The sequence below is a fragment of the Indicator indicator genome, chromosome 20 (assembly GCF_027791375.1).
Source record: "Indicator indicator isolate 239-I01 chromosome 20, UM_Iind_1.1, whole genome shotgun sequence".
In the NCBI taxonomy this organism is placed as follows: Eukaryota; Metazoa; Chordata; class Aves; order Piciformes; family Indicatoridae; genus Indicator; species Indicator indicator.
The window spans coordinates 18,519,427-18,542,679 of record NC_072029.1 but is presented as its reverse complement, the minus strand read 5'-3'; the positions used below and the strand labels follow the sequence as shown (position 1 = coordinate 18,542,679).

At 39.3% G+C, this 23,253-nt stretch overlaps 1 protein-coding gene across 3 annotated transcripts in view; it reads left to right on the top strand.

Moving 5' to 3' along the window:
• CTDSPL (CTD small phosphatase like) overlaps positions 1-22,392 on the top strand; it is a 79,982-nt gene extending 57,590 nt beyond the window's left edge. For 2 of the 3 annotated variants that reach the window (XM_054390204.1, XM_054390203.1), the window contains 5 exons: positions 5,221-5,322; positions 11,050-11,106; positions 18,172-18,264; positions 19,870-20,055; positions 22,153-22,392. In XM_054390204.1, coding sequence (XP_054246179.1) covers positions 5,221-5,322; positions 11,050-11,106; positions 18,172-18,264; positions 19,870-20,055; positions 22,153-22,278 — 564 coding nt within the window. In that variant the 3' untranslated portion in view covers positions 22,279-22,392. Of the gene's footprint in view, positions 1-2,049; positions 2,104-5,220; positions 5,323-11,049; positions 11,107-18,171; positions 18,265-19,869; positions 20,056-22,152 lie in introns of all 3 variants that reach the window. The other variant, XM_054390202.1, reaches the window with a different exon arrangement.
• Positions 22,393-23,253: the final 861 nt, after the last annotated feature.

Here is a 23,253-nt window from a genome sequence, read left to right as displayed (position 1 = left end):
TTTTGCTGTAACACCTTCTCTGCAATGTTAAAGCAGTGCTCTGGTAGAATTGGGTAATGATAGGAAAACTAAGAATTCAAGAAGGGAATTTCTTTTTTTTTTTTTTTTTTTTATTTGTAGCTCATCTGTATTTTTGCTGACCCATGTTGTCAGCACTTTAATAAGGCAGTAAAATTAACTTGTCTTTGCAGTCGTGACGTAGAGTTCTTAGTGAGCAGGTGACTTTAAACACACTTGTTCCTCTTCTTGGATGCCATCTGATGCCTTTTTCCAGCAGGACACGCAAGTGTTGTCAAGCAGCCATTGCCCCCAGGCAGTTGTGTGACATTTACTGAGTATCAGGGTGCTCCTGGCTGTCACACAGAAGCCAGTGAGCATTAGTATGTAACAGTCTAAATAAAGACAGAAGTGAGCTGCTCCTGGAGCAAGCAGTAGGAGCAAAGATGCAACATTCTATTAGGACAGTCAAAACAACCTTCTTTCCCAGTCTTACAAGGCCTGTTTGTCCAGAACACTGGAGCCCAGAGGTTCACTCTCAGACCCATTAAAGTAGAAAATCTTGGTGCTCTGCTACGTTAGGTCACAGATGAGGAATAGGCTGTCTGAATGGTGTGTGTTGCACATACCAGGAGAAAAATCTTCCCAAACGGAGAGTTGAGTTTGGTCCCAGTGAAGTTGGACATTTTCTTTGTAGAGGGCTCATTGCAAATGTAATCACTTCAAGTGCTAGGAGAATTCCTTAGTGACTCTGAAAAGAGCACTGTTGCCCACTCCCCACTCATTAAACTCTCATTTTGAAGCCTGGAGTCAAAATAGAAGTTTCTCTGAAGCTTTCTCATGCATGTGCAAAGCCTGTCAGTCTGCTGAGGTCACCTGTTTGAAAACTTCCATTGCTTTGCATATGTGTGTGCAAATCAGTGTCATGTATCTTATCTTGTGGTCAGTCAGATTTTTCTTGCTTTAGTTGCACTTCATTTAATGACTTGAATTAATATGTGTTTTCTCTTGGTCATTGATAGAGAGAACTGCTAAGCAAGAAACATTCAAGCCTCCAGTTAGGTTTTTCAGAAAATGGAAACTGTGACTTTGGGTTTGATTGTTGTGGGTTTTTTTAAGATGAACTTTATCCTGTTTGCACTTTGTATTCTGAAACTGTTTCCAGATTAAACAGCAGCATAACTGATTTGTTCCTAATGCTGAAAAGTAATTTGGGTTTAGGGCTGAAATAAGTCACACATAAAATTAGGAAAAAAACCCAGCACCAACGTTGTGGTAGACCTAACTTAAAAAGATACTAAGTGTAGCTCAGGAGCCCTGTGCTTTTATGGGATTTTTCTCAGCTTTGTTTGGAAAGGAGTATGGTGGAGGAATCAAAGTAGACCCATAGCGACTTCTGCACTTTTTGAAGAAAAATATAGATGGAAATACAATGCCATACTCATGCTACTTCTTAAAAGAGTTGGGAGTAACCATTTATTTTGTTCAATTTAAAATCCTGGTATGAAGGAGTGATACCAACATTAGTCCCCAGAATCCCTGCAAAAAGTTAAATCTTTGCACTGGGATATTGTTGGCTTTTGGTTTTTTTTTTCAGTTGTCCTCACCCACGTTTAAAAAATTTCTAGTTACAGGTTGTTCAAGAAGAAATACTGCAAGCTGCCTGCTTTGTCTCAGGAGCCAGCATTTTTGGGCAGCTGTGTTTTAAGTGGGAATCATTTATCCTCCGTTCAGAGTATTTCTGTGCATATCTGCTGGGACAAGCTGTTATCTATGTAGAGTGCAACCTAAAATGTGAATTGAAGGGAACATGAACAGCAAATTCATGTGCTGCACTTAGGCTAGACAGCATTTCCAGTACACAAAGAAAGGACTTACTAATTCTGATACATGTCTCTGTGGGAAGTATAGGCCTACAGGGAAGAAAAAGGTTATGAATGCTTTATACAGTAAATTTCTGAAAGTTTTATGTTGACCAGCTGTTTATGCTTCAACCAAAAGTCCTGTTTTCTTGCCACCACCACCCCCTTTTTTTTTTTTTCTTCTTCTTAGGGAATATACTATTTCCACGGGACTGAAGCAGTGCAGCAGTCGTTTCACTACAAGGTCTGTTAAGCTGATCAGCCATGAGACCTGGCTGGAATGCATAAATCCCAAACAGTGACTAGTTTAAAAGCTTTAACTTGTATACAATTTATGTCTTGTTGGAATTGAAGACCGAGCTAGGACTTACACTGCTGAGATATCACATGTTATTTTCCTGCCGATTTCTGTGGAAGTCTGCAGCCTTTTGGAGAGTTGTTGCACAGTAAATTTGAGTTACTATTAGCCACAATTAAAGCCTCTAAATCATCTTTAATATCTTTAAAGCTACTATGTTAAAAAAAAAAGGAATTATCAAAGACTGTTCACTATTAACTGTGATGGAAATCTGGTAATTCTAGAACTCTTCTTGGATATGTCTCCATTAGTGAAGAAATTAAAATATAATGTTGAGTAATGCTTGTTTTGGCCTAAAAGCTTTGCTTCTCTTGGCATGTGGAAATTGGTCTAGATGGAAAGCTTGAACAACAAAATAAATGGACTGATACCCTATATACAAATCCTTTAAGCATCACAAGCCTCAAAATTATCATCCTTGGCCCAAACTCCTGCACCAGATGTTTAGCAGCCTCATGACTTATAGTGCCTTCAGCTTTCCTTACCCCTGTGAGATTATCAAGTGGCAGAAGTATTTTCAAAGTTGAGGGCAACAGAGAGAGAGGGTTTTCAAATGGAACATTTATTCTTTCTGATCTTCAAATGTGTGAAATATTCACCAGGTGTTTTTGAAAACAGAATCAGATTTAAAACAAAAACCCAAAGCTTGTAAGTTGGTGTGCTGTAGTGGAAGTCTTTACCCAGGAATAAAATTTGAGGTGTAGTCTTGGTAGATAAAGTTAGGTGAATAATTGCACATCTCCTAAGGAAATACTGAAAAGGGAGAGAAACTCTAGCAGTAACCAGCATCTCTGTGTAGATGCTGGAGGTAAGCTTGTTCCTGTCCCTGCCACTGCTTTTGAGAAGGCAGAGCTACAGGAGGATGAAGAGGGTGGTCATGGGCTGTCCCTCACCATGCAGTCAAGGATTTCAGGTTCTCCAAGTTGAAGGTTCTCACGTTGTGTAGACCTTGGTGTATGTCCATCCTTTTCCTGATGGCAGGCTTACAGATAGAAAAGATGCCTGTGATAAGGCAGTGCTCCTATTTTTTTCATATGTATTTTTTATATGAAAGGATGTCTATTTCCATATATTTTATACAGATAGATTGATAGATACTTCCAGTTCAAAAAAGAATTCACATAGTAGGAGAAATTGCTGGGTTCGACCTGCTTGTACATATTAACTTTGTCAAAAGTTTAAATGCAAGTAATCAGTATCAGAGCTTTGGTCCTTAAATTGTTTGATTTTTCTTTCAGTGAGCATTTAGTCTGTTTAGGTTGTAAGTCTGGATCCTTTCAACTAAAATGACTGAAAAAAATTGAGATGGGGTTCCTGAAAATCTTTCACATTTCAAGATAGGAGAAAGAAACTGAAATTCTTATCTGGTTCTAGTTGCAGGCAAGCGGAGGTAGAACTCAGGTAGTTGTTGAAGTAATGCACACATGGAACTGTCTATAACTTAGGGTATTTTATAAATTTTGGCCTGGTTGGGTTACTGTGATGGATGGATAGTTTACAGACACTGGACAGAAGTTATTTTTCATGAAGGTCATTGTTAGATAAGTGTGCTGAGAGAAAATGCATTGAGACAAGTGGCTCATAAACAAGGCAGCTTCCATTTTGGTAGCTGAAGAAACTGCTGTTGATGTCAATTGTAAGGAACTGTGTCCATTTCAGTAAGCACTCCTAAAAACCCTCCCATCACTTTTACTTTAAGGACTCTCTTATTTAGGTCTAAAATCTCATTTTTAGCTACTTCATTTAACGAGTACTTACTAGGCATTACTGGCCAGCATCTATCAACTTAAGACAATCAATGTCTCCACGGAAATCAATCAGTGGTTAATAATCTGCACTTGTTGCTGTAGGGTGTTCAGAGGGTGTCAGGCTCATCTGTTTGTCACCTGCTGTCTGCAAAGGGGTGGCCTCAGATCTCCACAAGCACCTCTACAAAAGGCTATTAGAAAGAATAAAAACTAGATGCACCCTTACCCAGAGCAACTGTTGTCTGAACAGATAAAAAGGTAGCAAAAAAGTGAAGTCCGAGTTCTGTATCCAATTCTTAATTAATTTCCTCTCTGTCTTGAGCTTCTCCCTGTTGATACGTTTCTATAAAAACAGTCCTTTTCCTTCTTTAAAACCCACCCCCCCAACCTTTTAAAGTGAGTGGCAGCAGTGTTTCAGCTCCAAATGGAAGCGTTCTCTCCCATTTCTGTTATTCCAGGAAGCATCCAGTACCAAAGTCTAAAGTAACATAAGTGTGCTGCAAATTGGGATGTTCAAGTGGGGAATGAGCAAGCAGAAGACTCTGTTACTGCCTGCATTGCTTTCAGAAAAATTGTCAATTCACGTAATTGGTACAATTTTTCAGTACTGTACTGTACAAGAGCCTGGTTCAGGTTCTTTACTGAAATTTTAATCCCTCGATTGGGAATGTGATCCATATATGAGCTCTTGGTCAACACCTTCACAAGTGGTAAAAGTGAGAGTGGAGACATGTCCTGGAAGATAAAATTCATAATGCTGTCTTCCTTCAGGATTGATTTCTCCACTTTAGTATCTTCCATGGCAAACAGAAATAACAATTTGTGTAAAGGTCTATCAGTGTGACATGGCTGGAAATGGCATTGACTAGGATAACAACAGCAACCAAAGCCCATGTGTTAAGAAGAGGGGCATTTGGGAACAGATCTTATCATCTCCAATGTCCTATTTTTCTCTGTTGTTTTTAAGCTAGGGGTGATGTTTTACCATTTTCATTTCCAGTCCTTTGGAGATCATTCTAAAGACTCATTTAAAAACAACAACAAATAAAGAAAGATCTACATGGGTATTGCATGAGCCATTAATTTCCATACATGTACTTGCAATGAGCCCAGAAAAACATTCAAGCCCTGTATTTCAACTCCCAGTAATTGATAGAATAGTAATGTTGGCAGGAGAGTGCCCCTTCAATAGAGGTTTTACTTTTTTCTCTCTTTCTTTTTTTTTGTTGTGTTCCTCTTTTCTTTTTGTTTCTAGCCACCAGCTAAATACCTCCTGCCAGAACTGACAGCATCAGACTATGGGAAGAAGTGTGTGGTCATTGATTTAGATGAAACTTTAGTGCACAGTTCATTTAAGGTAAGTAAATTCAAAAGCAATCTCTTGCAACTTGAATCTCTCAGTAAATGTTGTAGAAACTGTTAAGCCTTTTAACACATGAACTAGCCTAGCAGGCTCTCCCAGGATGCCTGGGAGTTCCCCTTGTAGCTCCTATGATTATTCATCCTAATTTAGCTGCAAGGGGAGTAACACAGACATGGCTATTTTTTTAGTTCTGAGAAAGTCACACTGATTGCAGCAAGGTCTGGAGTAGTTTGCTGACTTTAAATGGTAACTGTTCCAACAAGGACCTGTGTTTTAATGGGTACAAAACTTGTTGCTCTAAAAATACGATTTTGTTTTGATGTTTAAATGACACCAGAGTTAGTCTAGGAGAATGGAAACTCAGCACAGCTTTGTGCTGGGTTAGATCTATCTACCTCAAACCAGTAGATTTTGGGAACCAGTGATTGCTCTTGCCTGTTGCGAAGAAGGTTGGTTTCCATGTCAGGCTGCTGTCCTGATGGCAGTGTTTTTAAGTATAGCTTTCATAACAGGAAAGCAAATAGCATTTAGCTGTTGCTGATGAGTCAGTCATCTTCTAGAAGCAACTTTTAGTGCACTTCAGATTACAGCATGTGGTAGAAGTGGGGGTATTTTTCTATTGTTTAAGGAGGGCTAAAGTTAGAATGAAAGAATTCAGCAATACAAATAACTGGAATTGGCTCAGAGGACTGGTAGCATTTCTGATTAACAAATGTCAGACACAATAAAGCATCTGCTAGTTTAATACTTGGGTTGGAGAATTTTTTAAAAAAGCAATGGTGTTCTTACTAGCAGCAAGCCAGAGTTACCACCAGCTTTTTATGGTCTTCTAGTTTTGGTCACACTCCATTTTTCACTGCTAGCAAAAACTCAGAATTTGAATCCTGTAGTATTTAGTTGCCAGCATTTAAATATGCAAAGCATAATTCATGTTGTGGTTAGACTTTGGCAATAACCCCTCTTTGCTGACTTAAAGGAGACCTTATATGGAGATACTAGAACAAATATTCATAGATTCATAGAATGGGTTGGGTTGGGTTGGGTTGGGTTGGGTTGGGTTGGGTTGGGTTGGGTTGGAAGGAAGCTTAAAGATCTTCCACTAGACCAGAGCACTCAAGGCTTCATCAGCCTGGCCTTGAACACCTCCAAGGATAGGGCATCCATGACCTCCCTGAGCAACCTGTTCCAGTGTCTCACCACCTTTACTGTAAAGAATTTCTTTCTACTGTCCTCAAATTGAGCCCAAGATTGTTCTCTCTCTTTATTGTGCCTTACGGGATGTAACAATTTGTGGTGGCATTCAGGAGCCTGTTAACATTTGTGCCAGCTCTTTGTCTTCTATACTCAGACCGAACTGGCTCTTGAGAATTTTTCAGGGAGATGAGAAACAAAACTGGTTTGGGAAAGGAGGAGGACCATGCCTTCCTAATTAAAAAGGAGTCAAAAATAGGAAGGGAAGGCTGAATTTCAAAGTCTAAATTTACAGAAAAATAATGAAATACTAGTCTTGGTGTTACCCAAAATGTTGAAATACAAGTTTGCTTTCTGAATGCTGGGGGTGACTTTGTACTCCTATCTTTCTGTTTTTTGAAGCAAAATGAGATTCAGTTTAGGTCATTGTTAATTTATTTGAAACTATTTTAAAGAAATATGTGTTTAATGGTTGACATAGTGTAAATCCTTTATTGTAAGATTGAGGCTTGCCTTTCTTTCAGTGTGCTTTCTTAGTGGGCTCATTGTCATTACTTTTAATCATTTATTGAAATTCTAATGGATATTTAAATGTCATTCAATGTTGAAGAAAAATCAAAAGATCATTCTGCTTAGACTTGAACAGTGAATAATGTTTTGTGTTACTAAAGGAAAACTGGTTGTGAGAATTGGGGCTGTTCAGCCTGGAGAAGAGAAGGCTCCAGGGAGAACTTTGAGTGGCTTTCCAGCACCTGAAGGGGGCCTACAAGAAAGCCAGGAAGGAATATTTTACAAGGGCTTATAGTGACAGGACAAGAGGCAACAGCTTTAACCTTGAGGAAGTCACGTTTAGACTGGCTGTGAGGAAGAAATTCTTTTCAGTGAGGGTGGTGAGACAATGGAACTGGTTGTCCAGAGAGGTCTAGTGAAAGGTGTCCCTGCCAATGGCAGGGGGACTTGGAACTAAATGATCTTTAAGGTCCTTGCCAGCCTATGAAGTGCTTGGATTTCCCCAGGATTGGAGTCATAGAATTACAGTGGCATTGCCTTAGTGTGTGCACCTCGTGATGGGAGGGTGTAGGAGAAAACCAGGATGTGGAGGAAATTGCTTCAGTTCTTTAGTGGTTGGCACTGTGCTCTTTGGATTTTGTTTCATAAAGGGAAATACTTCAGCTGAAGTAAAGCCACTGTCATCAAAATAACACTGGATTTCAGGAGAGCAGGAGGTTTAACACCTTTATGAACACTCCCCTTCATTAATAACTAAGTTACTTTTGAAGTTCCTTTTAGTTTTGATTGTTGGGTTTTTGGATTTGATTTAATTTGATTTTGTTTTCACTAAAACATGTCCACTCTACCAGGTCCCCACTTAGGAACTGTAGAAGCATACCTAAATTTGCCACTTCTGTACTAAAGGCTTTATCTAAAACATGATATTCTAGAACTCATAATTCTGTTATGAAATAAGCTTCATATTTCAAATGCAGGTCTTTTTTTTTAACTCAACCAAAAAGGCAAGATGTTTAGAATACTCTTTTATGAAAGCAGCAACATCTGAAGGAGGGTAATTCTTGACTTTTTATGCTCCTGCATATTTGTGAAACTTTAAGGAGGTGCTAGTCTTTCATGTCAAGTGCATATTAAAGGAGTAAAGTTTGGGGTGCTTTGGCAAAAGTAAAAAAGGAATAGGTAGACATTATAGTTATCATTCCCATCATAAAACAATAAGAGAAGCAAAAAATCATGAATTATTAAATCAAGGAGATGTAAACATGGGTTTGTATAAAATGAATTAAACCACATGCAAGTCTGGAATGCAGTCATATTCCAAACTGGCTGTGAAACACTTAGAACATTTAAAATTCTGAAGCTTTTTAATAACTAGAAACAGTTGTGACTGAAGCAAAGGTTTTCCATGGAAATACATTGTCTTCTTTCCCACTCTCTCTGTGGTTCCCACTCAAGGCATGTACGTGCTTCACGTGTGCAACCCCTGAAACCTTTATCCAGCAAACTCTTGCAGACTTTTTTCCTGTTTCCATCATGATGAAGCAGAGAACCCCCATCCATGCTCTCTTCCTTACTGTTTATGCCAACAAAAAAGCTACATAGAACCTAAGGCCTAAGTACAGGATGTTAAGTTTAGTTTGGTTAGTGGTACAAAGTCTAAGGTTGAGTTTTATTTGTTAGCAAAAATGAAGTTGCTTAAACTGAGTGTGGTGTTCTCTGGCTTGTGGTTGGTGTTATTCCTGTTAAGAAAGTTTAGAGGTAGTTGCATTTTTTTCATTGGGCTTCACAACCTGAGCAGCTTGCAGCAACCTTTTTCTGCTGCTACAGAACATTTCTCTCACATCACAGAATGTTAGGGGCTGGAAGGGACCTCGAGATACCTAGTCCAAGCCCCCTGGCAGAGCAGGATCACTTATACCAGATCACACAGGAACTCATCCAGGCAGGCCTTAAGGGAGTCGTGCAGTCATAAATTCTTCAAGTGCATGCAGGTCTTCTCAAAGTATGCACAGAGCTGGCACCCACTTGAAAACTGGTGGATGAGTTTTATTGACAGCTTATTTGTGTGTCTTTTAAGGTGAAGCTTCAGAAAACATTTGTGTACCTGTTCTGTGGCTATTAGAGATGCTGCAGAGTTCTCTCCTCTGAGGGGCTTCATGCAGGTAACAGATGAGACCCTCCACTCTCTCTTTTTGGGAGGCAGAAAAGGGGATGTATCTTGGAAATTGATTGGTGTCAGCTAAAACAAAATCTAGATTATGTCTGCAGGAAGATGAGGGATTTGTTAGTGCAACAGTCATCAACAGGATGGACTTCTCCAGCATTTGCTGCTCTGGAGGTCTGGTTGCTGATACTGGTTGGTCAGGATGAGAAGAATCAGCATAGCTTCTCGTTTGTCCTCTGACACAGCACTTGCAGACATCACGTCAAACCATTTTACTTACTACTTCACTCCTGAGAGAAGATGTTGCCCTCTATGTTATTCTTGTGGTCATTTTGCTCTCCTTGCAGGAAGATGACTTGACAGTGAAATTAGATCTTGTTTTTACAGGGAATGGGATCAAAGTGATGCACTCAGGTTCATACTTCAGGATTCTTTTTTCCTACCATTTTTCACAGAACATCTGTTTAGGTTCACCGGTTTGTGATCTTCTTCTCAGTCACTTTACCTTGGTGGCATCTCTGCTTTCTTGGCACCCCTTTGCCCCCATCTCCCCACAATGGACTTGAAGGCTGTTTCTAGGCTCATAGATTATGCAGAAGCACCTCCTTGGTGGTACTTGAGATCAGTCTATTGACTGGTTCAGAAAACCAGGTGGGAAAGTCTGTACAAGGTGAACAGAGATGAGTGAAGACATCTTCCAGCCTTTGCTTACTAATGGCATCTCTGTGACTCAGCCATTTCCAAGGAACAGATCATGGAATGAGCTACAGCCTTCAGCCAGGCATGTTTACATGAGGCTTTTTTATCACAGGTGTAATGCAGGAGGTGTACCACAGCATTCTGCCAAGTCTGATGTCCACTTGAACCAGTAAACATAGTTAGCAGTGTGCTCTGCAACTACTCCTGCTGCCTGGCCAGTTTAGGCTGTGTTCTCATTAGGCTCTCTACAAGGACAATTTTCTGCTTTCCAAAGTAATACTACCTGATCAACAGTTTTTCATAGCAAGTCTTAAGCAGGCTGGAAAAAGAAAATCAGGGACTTGGACAGAGTGTGCCTGCATTTCTCTTTTCATGAAAACATAGTTTTACATGATTATTTGATTAGAGTAGCATGTTCCTGAGGTATCACATCTAACTAAATCACGTTTAACTAGGTGATTTAATCACAGAGTCATAGAATGATTTGGGTTGGAAGGAACCTTAAAGATCATCTAGTTCCAACCCCCCTGCCATGGGCAAGGATGCCTTCCATTAGCCCAGGTTGCTCAAGGCCTCATGCAGCCTGGCCTCAAACATCTCCAGAGAGGGGGCATGTACAGCCTCTCTGGGCAACCTGCTCCAGTGTCTCACCACCCTCACTGGAAAGACTTTTTTCCTAATATCCATTCTAAATCTGCCCTCTTCAATCTTAAATTTCATTGCAACTTGTTGCAGCTCCCAATTCAAATGCCAGCATTAGGTATTACTTTTACAACTGCCTAACATGGCCCAGAGTTGACTGTGTGAAGCACAGAGCTGCATTTCTTTGTTATCATCCACACAGACTTGATTTATCCAAGCAGATGGTTATCCTTGTAGACATTGTCAGTGGTAATGGGGGTTATTTAAGTAGTAAAGTGTGTTGCATTGTATGAAACTTAAGAGAAGGGGTAAGTGCAGCATCTGGTGAATGCAGCTGTATAAGGTTTTCAACCTGAGTGTGTAAATGGTGCACACAGAGAGTGGATTTCTATAGCCAGTAATGTTATTAACTTGTTGCTGAGAAGTTTAAGTGCTCTTCTTTTTTTAAGCCTGCAAAATTTTTCCTCTAACGATCTTATTTTTAATGTTGATTTATTTCCTTTCATTCTTTCTAGCCAATTAGCAATGCTGATTTCATCGTTCCTGTTGAAATTGATGGAACCATACATCAGGTAAGTGCTGCTGCTCTAATAGTGGGGCTCTCCTCAGTGTCTCAGAGCATTGTCTGCCTCCATTTGCTGCTTCACGTTCAACAGTTTGTGTGCTCTGGAATGTATCACCCAGACAGGCATTCCTGTTGGGTCAGTTGTGTGGTTTCTGATTTTAACTTTTTCAGTTCTCCAGAATGTCTCTCTCAGGGCTTCAGTACTTGACTGTTGGTCAATGTTAAAGTATTTTCAAGCAGTATCTAAAGATGGGGTTTCAAACATTTGCACTGAATACTGCAATTCTCATTCCCTCCAAGGACAAGCAGGACCTAAGTTGGCTTTAATGTCTGTTGGTAGTTCATGGGGATAAAGCTTTATAAAAATATTAAGGAAGAGCAGACATTTCTTCAGTTTCTATGGCAGTGTCTATTTAAGTTCTGTCCCTTTCCTGTAAGTAATATAAGTTCCTCTGATAGGACTTCTTACACGATCTTTAAAAATTTGGGACAAAATTGCAAGGGGATTCGTTTTTATGTCTTATTCTTAAAGAACTTCACTTAAGGCACTGTGAAATGGTTTTCAGTAAATGAAAAATAACCATGATTTGAATATCTGTCCCCTTCATGTATCCTAGCTTCGTGTACTTAATCAGTAGTCATTTCTGAAAATGTTAAATGAAGTAACTTACAGTGCCATAAAATTTCCTCTTCAGACAGACATTGAAGTCCTTGCTGAAATGGACTGCTTAGTATGAAGTTGAGCCTTTCTGATATATGAATCTTGCAAATTGCTTGAAACATTTTTCTGTGGGTTGTTGTAGTTTACAGGTAACGCAGTTATTGAATTTCAAATCCTCTCTGAATGTGATTTAATGGAGGTGTTAAATACTTTTAATTCTTTTTTTTTTTAATGTTGTCATTGATATGGATTATTTTAACTTGGAGAAATAGGTTCATATTTTCATCTTGGGTCATTTGATAGACCATAAAGTAATTCATAGTTTTGTTTGATTTCATGTTAACAAACGTCATCTGTGTAATTGTCACTGTTAAAATAATTACTGAAGATCAGTCAGTGGACTGAAACATGTTTTACAGTGATAGTTGCTTTGACAGTTTTTACATTGTGCCTGTGTTATGTAGAAAAACTCAGTCTCTAGGGTACTTGAAACTGAAATTTTCAGCAGAGCTGAATGCTTAAAAAAAAAAAACTATGTGATGGGAGGTTTGTATTGTGATATTGTCAGTCCTCATTTGATGTGGGCTTTGGTTGTGTTTGGTGCTGCAACGCAGACATTTTCTCCCCCAAAACATTCCAGAGTGCTTTTGAAAGGTAATAAAACAGGCTGCCTAACAATTTTGAATGGTTTAGGATTGTAATCACTTAGCTTGTCAAGATTATATATTTACATTTTGGAACAAAACCCAACAAAAGACTTCTTTAGCTTTACAGTCAAGCACTCAATGCTGTTGCTTTACCATTCCCCACTGGAGACTTGCTGATTAGTCACCAAATGTTGGGGAAAAAAATCCAACCAAAAACACCTGGTCAAGGGGAGTGGATTTGTGCATACTATAAATGTGAATGAGAGTAAGGATGCTCTTGACAGAGAAGGTCAAGTGAAGTTAGTCTCAGACTGTGCTTTGATGGAGACTTCCTGTGTAATTTTCTAGGAAATTGCTTAATCCCTTTGTATTCCTATTTCTTGATCTCTGAAATAGTTAAATATCTCAGTTGCATTTGGGTGGTAGACACTAAGTTAATTCTAAAGGACTTGAAACCTTAGAATCATAGAATTGTTGTTGTTGGAAAAGACCTCTAAGATCATTAAGTGCAACCAGTAAATACAGGTAATATATACAGTATGCAGAATAGGCAAAGCCTTGGATTCTTGTGTTTGTAATACCTCTGCAGGCAAAGTCAGCCAGCAGGTTTTTGGTGGGTTGGATTTTTTTTTTAATAACTGTGATAACCTAAAGGGCAAAAGCAGACATTCTGGCTTAGTCTGATATGGATTAACACAGGCTGTAAAGCTCTGACTACGGTTCCCACTTCAGATCTGTAATCTTTTATTCACTTAAAGCATCAGCAAGCCAATGTCAACAATTTTTATCAGACTGAATCTGTAGAACACTTGTCCATTTTCTTAAGCAGTTTACATACTCAAAGATTAATCATTGCTCTTAGGAAATACTTAAAATCTGTTCAAAACACCATGGGATGTGTGAAATGTTGTGGAACCATACTGTCCATAGTGTGTATCTCTACCTGCTTTACCTGTAAGCCTGGTATCTTAGCAAGCAAGTACAGCATTTATATTTGAGCTCTGCCTCAGACAGAACACCATGGGAAACAAATGGAGAACACCATTTCAGAAGTGCCTATTCAGGAAGAAAATGGAAATTACATCAAATTCTTTGGATCTCATATACCAGAAATACAAGTTGTGGCAAATTCAATTACTGTACACTTGAAAGTCTTGGAACTGGCTTATCTAGAAGTTGTGTTCATGGTAACAATTGCCATTTTGGGGGAGTTTATTTTCCCTTAAGTGATTATAATCCAAAGGTCAGGGAAACTCTTGTTCTTCTGTAGGGAGGACAATTCAAATCATCATTTTAAAGGGTGCTTGGGTAAACCAGAGCTTCCCTAGATTAAAAAATAGCTTTTCTGAACACTCCCTGTACCTCTCCCATCTTTCTTTCCTAGCTTAATTTACCTTGCCTTCAGAAAGGATTTGTCATGTTATTTTACAAGGAAATCACTCCTGTGTGCGGGTACCTCTCTTCCCTTCTGTTCTGGGGCTTTAGATGCCTGCAGAGACTGTGCCCATCTGCAGGGCAGCTACAGTTACAGGAGATGAATCCTACGCTTTGTGTTGGAAATGATGGCACAGATACAAAAGGGCAGTTCTGATGCAAGTTGACAGCCTTCTGGCCAGTGCTCTCATTTCTCTCTGGTTCTCTGAATAAAAAGAAATCGGAGCTGGTGCCCTGCTCTACCAAATTATAAGTGAGAAACTGTGGGAAGTCCAGTGAAATGTCTTGCAGCTGAGAGTGCACTTTGGGGGAAGCTTATTGAGGGTGAAAAGTAGTGGCTGAAGAGAAGAAGTTCAACCTGTTTGGTACCCTTGCCATAACTTCTGCAAGAACATGTCCTCTCTCTCGAGCATACAGAGCATGCAGAGCAGTCACAGCCCCCAGACTAGAGACTGTGCATTAAGTATAACTTTAATCTCCAAAGAGTGAGGATTTTTAGGATATTGTGGTTCTTTGTCTTCTATCCAAATTGTCTTGCGATACCTTTGTGCCTTTCACGAAGAATAAAGAGTGCTGCCAGGAAGAGTTTGATTTGATGCTCCTTGGAATTTCATTCTTGAATGTAATTTGTTTGCTGACTGATTAGAACTAGGTTTTTAACGTGCTTGGGTTTTTTACATGAATAAATAATTGCTTGGCATGTATACTTTGAATGCATAGACAAAATGTATTTTATTGGTTTGAGTAACAACCTTCCTTTCTACAAAGCACAAAAGTCATTGAATCTCTTACAGAAGGCTGTGGCCTGGTTCAAGTAATCCAGGATAGGCTGTATCCATTCTATCTGGCCTATTCTTGGTTACTTGCACTGGGAGGCAACCACAACTCTGAATCAGCAAGATGAGGCTCCAGGACTGTTTTCTGCTCATTGTTAAGAAGAAGCACCCAGCCCACAAAGCAGGAGATAAACAGGAGCTTGGAGTTGTCATGGGCAGATTTCTGTGTCACTGCTTGAAGATTTTGTTACGGCAAAGCTGGTTTTGAAAGGCAATTCTTTGTGTCCTGCCTAATTGGTTAGAATTGAGCTGGGTTTCTCTTTTGGTTAACAGCTACTGAGTCTTTTACGTTAAGAGTGCTTTGAGGTACAGAAAATGTATGTGGAAATACACGTGCTTGAAAACAATTAACTATAATTACTTGTGTTGTGCCATTAGCAGCTGTAAGTACAGAATCCTGTGAAAACATGTCTAGTGCCTGATTTGTGCCTTCACATCTTAACAGCAGAGTTAATTTTAAATTAAATAAGAATAAAAAAAGATTATATTCCTCCCAGTTCTTGCTGGGATAAGGAAGAAATTAGTGAGCATACAATGCAGAAAAATGATTTTTTTTTTTCAGTGCCCTGAACACAGTATAAAAATCTGAGAAAAATGCCAGGAGCCTGTTAGTCTAGAGACTTGAACTGAAGACATCAGGCAGCAGAGGAAAAAGCCAAGCCACAAATAACCATGCAGCATTGAGATTCAAGTCCAGCCACTAACAAAGTAAAGAGGAAAAAATTCTAAATGAGGAGGAAGAGGAGAAAAGAGCTGCACTGTCAGCTGAAGAAAGCTGTTTATGTGAGGGAAACCAAAGAGATTTTGTAGCCCAGGATACCAGTACACTTGCAGTTGCTTCCAGGATCTAAATAGGCCTTCTCAAAAACAAACCTTTAAGGAGAATAAGCATCCAGAGTGTTAAGATGTGTTGTTCTGCAAAGAGAAAAAAAAAAACACAAAACAATAAAAACCCCAACCCAGTGTTGTTAAAAACAGCAAACGAACTAAAAACCAAACATGATCAACAAGAAAAACAGGTGGAGGACTTGGGACTTTTTAGAGAGAGAGAGAATTAAGGAAGAAATTTCTTAGAGATTCATTCTTGGAGATCCATTTATTATTAATAAGATACTCAACATGAGAAGCAAATCTGTTGGCCAGAGCCCAACAGGGCCACATTTAAGTGTAAGGAGAAGAGGTTAAAGGTGGTCTGTGGTGTGTCAGGAGATGTAATCTGCAGAAGGGAGATAATACAACTTAATTTGCTGGGTAATTACAGCTAATACTGACTAGTTGCAGTATTAGGAGATTTTAAAATTGCTGAGAGAGTAAATATTGCAAACAATTGCTTTCATAAGCCTGCTCCTGTCTGCAAGCCTGTGGTTAAGGAGCTCTCAGTCTGTAGCCACTGACTTGATTTACTGTATGCTCCCATTATGGAGGAGGTGGGTGATGCTGCAAGCAGCAAAGTTCATATCCTTGGCATGGAATTTGTAATTACATTCCAAGTGGAAATACTTCACTGACACAATTGTAGATAGGCATGGAGAGTGAAGAGGAGACTTGTTTTGCTGTGGCTGAAAACTAGGATTTAAAAGGGAAATTAATACTAAATTCCAGCACTTAGTGTCCAAAAAGTGCTTAAGACTTTGGAGTGTCCCTTTCATGCCCTCAAAAATAAATACAGGGATATAATACAAGGCTAAAGCATTAAACATTTCTGAAGAACTCTAGAACTAAGGAGTAGCTGGCATCCTTCTGGATTTCCTCTTACAACTACTTAGGTAGTCTGCTCCTGGATAGCCCAGCACAGAGGGGCTGCAACTGTCTTTCTACCTGTGCCTTTAAAAAGATGAAGATACAATTTGGGAAGGAAATGCTACAGAACAACTCTGTGCAGTAAGAGTTAAGTGAAAAAATGTGTGGTTATAGGAAGGGAAATTACTTTCTTTATGCCTATTAAAATACAGGAGTGTGGAAGAACATCTGTTAACTGCCTGTAAGATATCACATGTATTTAATCAATTAAGTGCTCCTGTGGTCATTTAAAAGACAAACCTGGAATGTAAATTGTTTTCTATGTGAAAGTTTCAATGCATTGTTTAAATTGGGGGGGCCAAAACTAGTTTAGTTAAACTCTTCGAAATAGCTTAAAGCAGATCATGTCTTCATGCTGTGAGCTAAAATGGAAAAGTAATTAACATTTCTGCTTTGGTCTTTAAGGTACAGCTATATGCTTTTAATAAATAAAACTTTGGGTTCAGATTTAGATTTTTCAGTTTCAAGTCTCTATTAATGCAACTTTTTTTTTCTTCTTTTGCTGAGGGCTTTAATTGTTACATTTCAGTTCAAGTTGGCATTTCCATTTTTTTCCCCTTCAGGCATTTTCTCTGGATCCCTTAGTTTTTACCTCTTTATTAACAGGAAGCTAATAAAATACATACAATTAATCTAGTTCTACTTACCAAAGAAACCAAGCCTTGAAATTGGATCAGTCTTGCAATTCTTCCTGCATCCAGTTCTATGCCAGAATTTCTCCCCTTGAAATTTCCAGTATTAAGGATTATTTGCCAAAGGAAGAAGATAAAATGCCACCAGTGTTTTCTCTCATACCTTTAATCTAATCGTAAACAAGATAGAAAAATATTTTGCAAGCAGACTCCCCTCTTCACCTTGCCAGTGTATTGTGAACTATTTGTAAGCTTTCTGGGCAGCAGTTATCTTATCTTGGTATTTTCTGTGAATGCAAATCATCTTCCTTGCCCTGAAGAGGTGATCAGGTTGTTGACAGAGGGCAGCTGAGCTTGCCTGTATGGTTGTCAGTGCAGAAAGGCAGCACAACCCTGCTGAAACCAAGCTGTGCAAGAGGAGACAGACCCTGAGTATTTACCTTCTTCATGGCAAGGTCACAGTAGAAGACTTTGTAGACTTTGAATGCAGCATTTCCTAGACATTCTGCAGGGTGCTGTGAAATTTGGGTGGAAGCTCTCTGCTGAGCTGGGTGACTGATAGCTGTCGGTAGTGAGACGCTGTTGGTGCCTCGCACCTGGAATTTAAAAAATGAAATTAGCCACGGCAAGAAAACAACTCTGTAGTGGGCAGTTCCTCACATCATAGAGGCTTTATCACATTCATGTCTCCTGTGGAGCTCTTCAGGACTGAGAACACCAGCACCAAAATCGTTTTGGTTGAGAGCTCTGAATCCTCACTTTTTGAGAAGCCTTGCAGTCTCTCTTTGCCTTTAATGAGATTGTTCCAGAAGCATCACTCCAGATGATGCACAGGATTTGTGATTGCATAATCAGCATGGATCTTGGCAGCTTGTGCATTCGAATTTCCCATTTTTGGATGTCTACTTTTATCTTTTTTCTTTCAGCATTGCATTTGAACTGCTTCCATGTAAACTTTTGTTTCTTCAAGTGTTAGGATTACAGGAGTGCTTGGGGGTTGTTTATTTTCCCTTTCTTTTGACCTTAAACTCCGTTTGATCAAAATAGTCATTGTCCTTTCAGGTTTATGTATTGAAACGACCACATGTGGATGAGTTTCTTCAGAGGATGGGAGAGCTCTTTGAATGTGTACTATTCACAGCCAGTCTAGCCAAGGTTTGTTGCTCTCTTCATCTCATTAGCCTTTGCAGTGCTGCTCAGTGGACTTTTAGTTGGGATTTCTATGCATGATTAATTCCACAATTGGTACTATCTTAATTTTTCCCCTTCTTTTCTGCTTCTTTGTCTGACAGTGTGTACTTTGTCTGCTAGTGTGTGGGTAAGTGTTTCCATGGTAACACCATCACATATGGGCTTGTCTCATAATGTAGCCTCCATGCATTGCTCATAATGCCAATATGAAAGGCTTACAAGTTACCATGGTTATAGTGAGAAATTAGAACAAATAGCGTGCGAGTAAAGCAGTGTATTAAAGCTGGGCATGAAATAAAATGCAGTCTGTTTAACTCTATCTACACAATCAACCAGTGAGTCAGAAATTTCCTGCATCTGAACACTGGGAACTCACTGTTGTTCTGTCAAGGTGCAATTGCAATCTGCAGTTGGAAAATCAGACATTTTGTAAAGCCTGAAACATCAACAGGAATATTTTGTGCCCTCCAGTAGCAGTAGTGCCTCGTAGGGTAGTTTTGTGGTAGACATTACAGTAGTAGACATCTTCAATTCTTCACTTCTTTCAATGTATTGTATTTGTGATGTCTTGTTTGTAAAATTATATTGGTTATTTCTGAACAATACTCTAGCATAGTAAGCTTTTAATCCAGCATAGTGTAGACATGGTAGAAAGGGACAGGACATACAGTGCCTCCCTACCAGAGGATTCTTTTCTGTGCTTTGTTTACCATGTCCTGTTCAGTCACCTGTGAGAATCCTAAATGGTGGAACAATTTCATCCTACAGTTATGTGTCTGGCCGTTTTCATAGTCAAAAGATGATTGATTTCAACATCAATTTGGTTTCTTATTTTCAAATACAGGGAAATGGTAACTCCAGTCCTGCAAAAATAAGTTATAACTTTAAAAATAAGTTACAACTTTTCAAGCACACAGTTACTTCATGTTCTGGTTTATTTGCATACTATATCAATTGTGGCTTGTGTAAAGCACCATCTTATATGTAAAATGAGAATTTCCCAGTATTGCACATGGTATTTTTCCTACTAACAGCTTTGTCTGACCTTTTATGGCCCGATTATGCAGTTGGGTAATCGTAAAATTCATACTGACCCAGTCACTTCAAGGGTACCATTTCAAAAAGCCCCATCAAGCTCAGATGTGTTCATTGCAGTTTGTCTTCAGAGGCACATGGAAATGCACCAGCTGTTGAAACAGCTTCATACAGATTTTTGTAGCATTGTCTAGCTTTGTGGTAATGTTAGGTGAGATCTCCAGATCCATCAACTTCTAGCCAACTCCTAGGGTAACAGTAAGTTGGCCCAAAGAACAAAACCTAATTGATAAATCACAGGAAGCATTAGAGTGCAAGTTAGCCTTAGACAGAAAGATAAGTGCCCTACTTTTGTGTTATCTCCCTATTAATCACTTCAGGTTTGCAGGCATGTAAGTTAATTAACAAGGAACAGGGAAGAAAACGAAGAAATAGTCTTTTATCTAAAATTGTTTTGTGTCCCTCCTTTGTACAGTTCTGTGAATTAGCCTTCTCTGCACCATGCTAACTTCATGCTTCTCACTTGTTTTTAAGTATGCAGACCCAGTAGCTGACTTACTGGATCGCTGGGGTGTGTTCAGGGCAAGGCTCTTTAGAGAATCCTGTGTTTTCCACCGAGGAAATTATGTGAAGGATCTGAGTCGGCTGGGACGTGAGCTGAGTAAAGTTATTATAGTAGATAATTCTCCTGCATCTTACATCTTCCATCCTGAAAATGCAGTAAGTATTCGAAGTACTCAAGCGTGACTTCATTTTTCTTGGATCTTACCCAGACTTTTTGATTCAGAAAATAGCTTTTCAGAACTCTAACTTATATTAGTTTCTGTATTTTCTTAGATTGCAGGTAGGTTCTGGTGTTAACTGCCAAATGGTAAAGGACTAGAGCAAACTGGTTTTGACAGTGTGTCATAGTTGGGACTCTTCATCTGCCTTCAGTTTTAACTTCTGCCATGAAATCCTTCAGTTTTGAGAAATGCCAAGTGGTGTAGTACCTGGCAGAACTAATCTAGCTCTAAAAAGTGAAGCTGCCCTCCAGCACAGCTTTTGTGCTTGTGAGCGGTGATTGGAGAAAGAACAGTTTACTTCAGCTGCTTTTGGTACTCCATCTCTTTCCACTCTGTGAGTGAAAACATATTATTAAACAAGATAATGAATGCTTTACTAGTTACTGAGTTCTATATTCGTGGCTAAGGGGAAGAAAAGAAATCAAGACCGTGTTGCGTTGTTACGCTTCTCCATCAAGTATTTTTGTGATAAATCACTTCAGAATTAGAAATGTTAGTCACAAGTTCATCAAGTTTTCAGAATATCAGTAAAAGGCAGGCAACAGAACTTCAAGGGAGAGTAATTAGGAGTAATGTACATTTTCACTCTGTGTTTCTTATCAGCTCCTAAAGCTATGATGGAAGGTCTGGCACTTGCTCCATCCATTCAGCGCAGATGCTCACATCTGTTTTGTAGCTGCCAGGATTGCAAGCTGGAACTCCCCTTAGATCTGCTGACTTTTAAACAGCCAGGCTGTACAGTGTTTTCTTTGATGTTTTTTAGGCTGCCTTTTTTGTGAAGGGTTGAAATTAGTGTCGGAAATTTTTGTCAGGAACATTGTTTTGCATGGTCCTACCTCTCCATAATAGCTTTTTTATTGTTTTAATAGAAGCTATTTACCTTGCAGCAGTCAGCTTTTAAATTCAGATCTCAATACTGTGATGCCCCAAGTGATTGAGTGAAAACAGTGCCACACATGGTTTAAAGTTGCTATTTATAATAACCAGGAGCTGTAGCTCTAATTTATGTTCATGGTTAAAATGAAAAACCTGATCCAGATCATCATTTGGTATCTTGGAATTCAGTGCCAAGAAAATAATGAGCTGTAGAAATTTGGGAGATGAAATTAAGGGCCTTGTCAGAGTGGTTTAATCATGTATAGAAAAATGCTGCTAGCTAACTGATATTCGAGCCTCTGCAGAAACCAGAGCTTGTAACAAGATCCAAGATAGTCTTTGAAAGACCTCAGTGTGCTTCCAGAGTGAAGATACACAGAACGCCTTCCCCAAATCCAGCCCACATATTTAGGATGTGTTGTATGCATTGTTTTCTGAACCTGTTCAAGGTCTTATATGTTAATCAGAGAAGGGTTCTGTACTCACTGTTGAAATATCTCCTCCATAACCTCATGCCAGGAGGGCTTGTTGCTGCATGCCTGTGTTTAGTGACTCACACCGATAATACTTAGAGGGGAACAAAAGACTTGCTGTAAATAAAGTGTCAGTACAGCTTCCAAACCCCTATCTTCCTTCCAGTCTGTTGTCAATATCAAGAGGCAGAACAAACTGAGATGTCCAGTGTTGGGTCATGTAGGTTACGTGGACATGTAGGAGAAGGCCAGCTGCATGTCAGCTTTTTTACAGTTGGATTTGGAAGGTCATCTGCCTTGCAGCTGTGGTTAATGTGGCATACCAGAAAATGTGGACTGCAAATGACTGGCAATTTGCCTTACTGTGATAGCAAGAGCATTAGAGGACATCCAGGACCATAGAATCATTTTGGTTGGAGAAGACCTTTAAGATCATCGAGTCCAACTGTTAACGAAGTACTGCCGAGTCCACCACTAAACCATGTCCCTCAGCACCACGTCTGCATGGCTTTTAAACACATTCAGGGATGGTGGCATGTTTCAGGGCTTGACAACCCTTTCAGGGAAGAAATTTTTCCTTGTATCCAGTCTAAACCTTCCCTGATAGAGTCTACATAGGCAAAACTCACCTGTTCCTTACATCACAAAGTCGTCTTAGTATTTTGTTGGTTGCTTTCTTTCAGGTGCCTGTGCAGTCCTGGTTTGATGACATGACAGACACAGAGCTGCTAGATCTTATTCCTTTCTTTGAAGGACTAAGCAAAGAGGAAGAAGTTTACAGTATGCTTCATAAACTCTGCAACAGGTAGCCCTTAAGTTTGACTGACTTCTGCTACTATTGCAGTTGCTAGAGACCGTCTCCATCTTTTTCAGCTCTCAAATAAATGTAAGCTTTGGGGAGGTCACCCCTGTCAGAAGTGCTACTTTCGATCTTCCTGCTACGTTGGACACGAAGGACAATCATGAGTGATGCTATTAAGCCTTCAGAAGCCTGACTCCTAAGGTCATGTGTTCAGACTACTTTTTTAAAGGAGAAAAAAAAAAAAAAAAAGAAGAAAAAAAAAAAGAAGCTATTTTAAATGGGGACTCTTTTAATGAATTTCATAAATGGACATCTTTTACTGGATCAGCTTTTCTTAAAACATGCCAAAAAAAGAAGCTTGTATTTCAGCAGTTGAATTTCTCTCCCTTTCTTCCCCTCCCACTATGCAGACAATTTAACCCCCCTGCTTAGAGCAGTTGACCTGACTCTGAATTTTTTCTTACAGAATGAAGTGCCTTTTTGAATGTTATTTTAAGATTAAAAAAAAAAATCATTTTTGTATAAGACGTATTTCCAGACATCTTTTAGTCTTGTATTGTCTAAATGCTTTAAAAAGGAAAAAGGAAAAAAATTTTATAGAGCACTGTAATATATAACAAAGGAAAAAGTTGGTAACAAAGATGCTGGGTTCCTGTCTTCACGACATGAAGTTGCATTACATTTTGTCATGCTCAGATGGTTTAAGCGTCGGTGGGAGGGGTGATTGGGGTTAATTCCGTGGTTGTTTCACTGATATGATTCTTGGGCACAGTCTTGAACATATCTGCAGTTGTCTGACTATTAGGGAATGATGGAATGGAGCAAATAAGGTGGCTAATAGACCTAAAACACCTTTTATTCTAGACAGATGAAGTTCTGTTGTCTCTGCTTACGCACAACTGCCATGCCTCTCGTTTTTTTGGAAAACCATTATCCTGGGAGAATGGGGAGGAGATCTATTTATTAGCTGAAGATTCCTTTC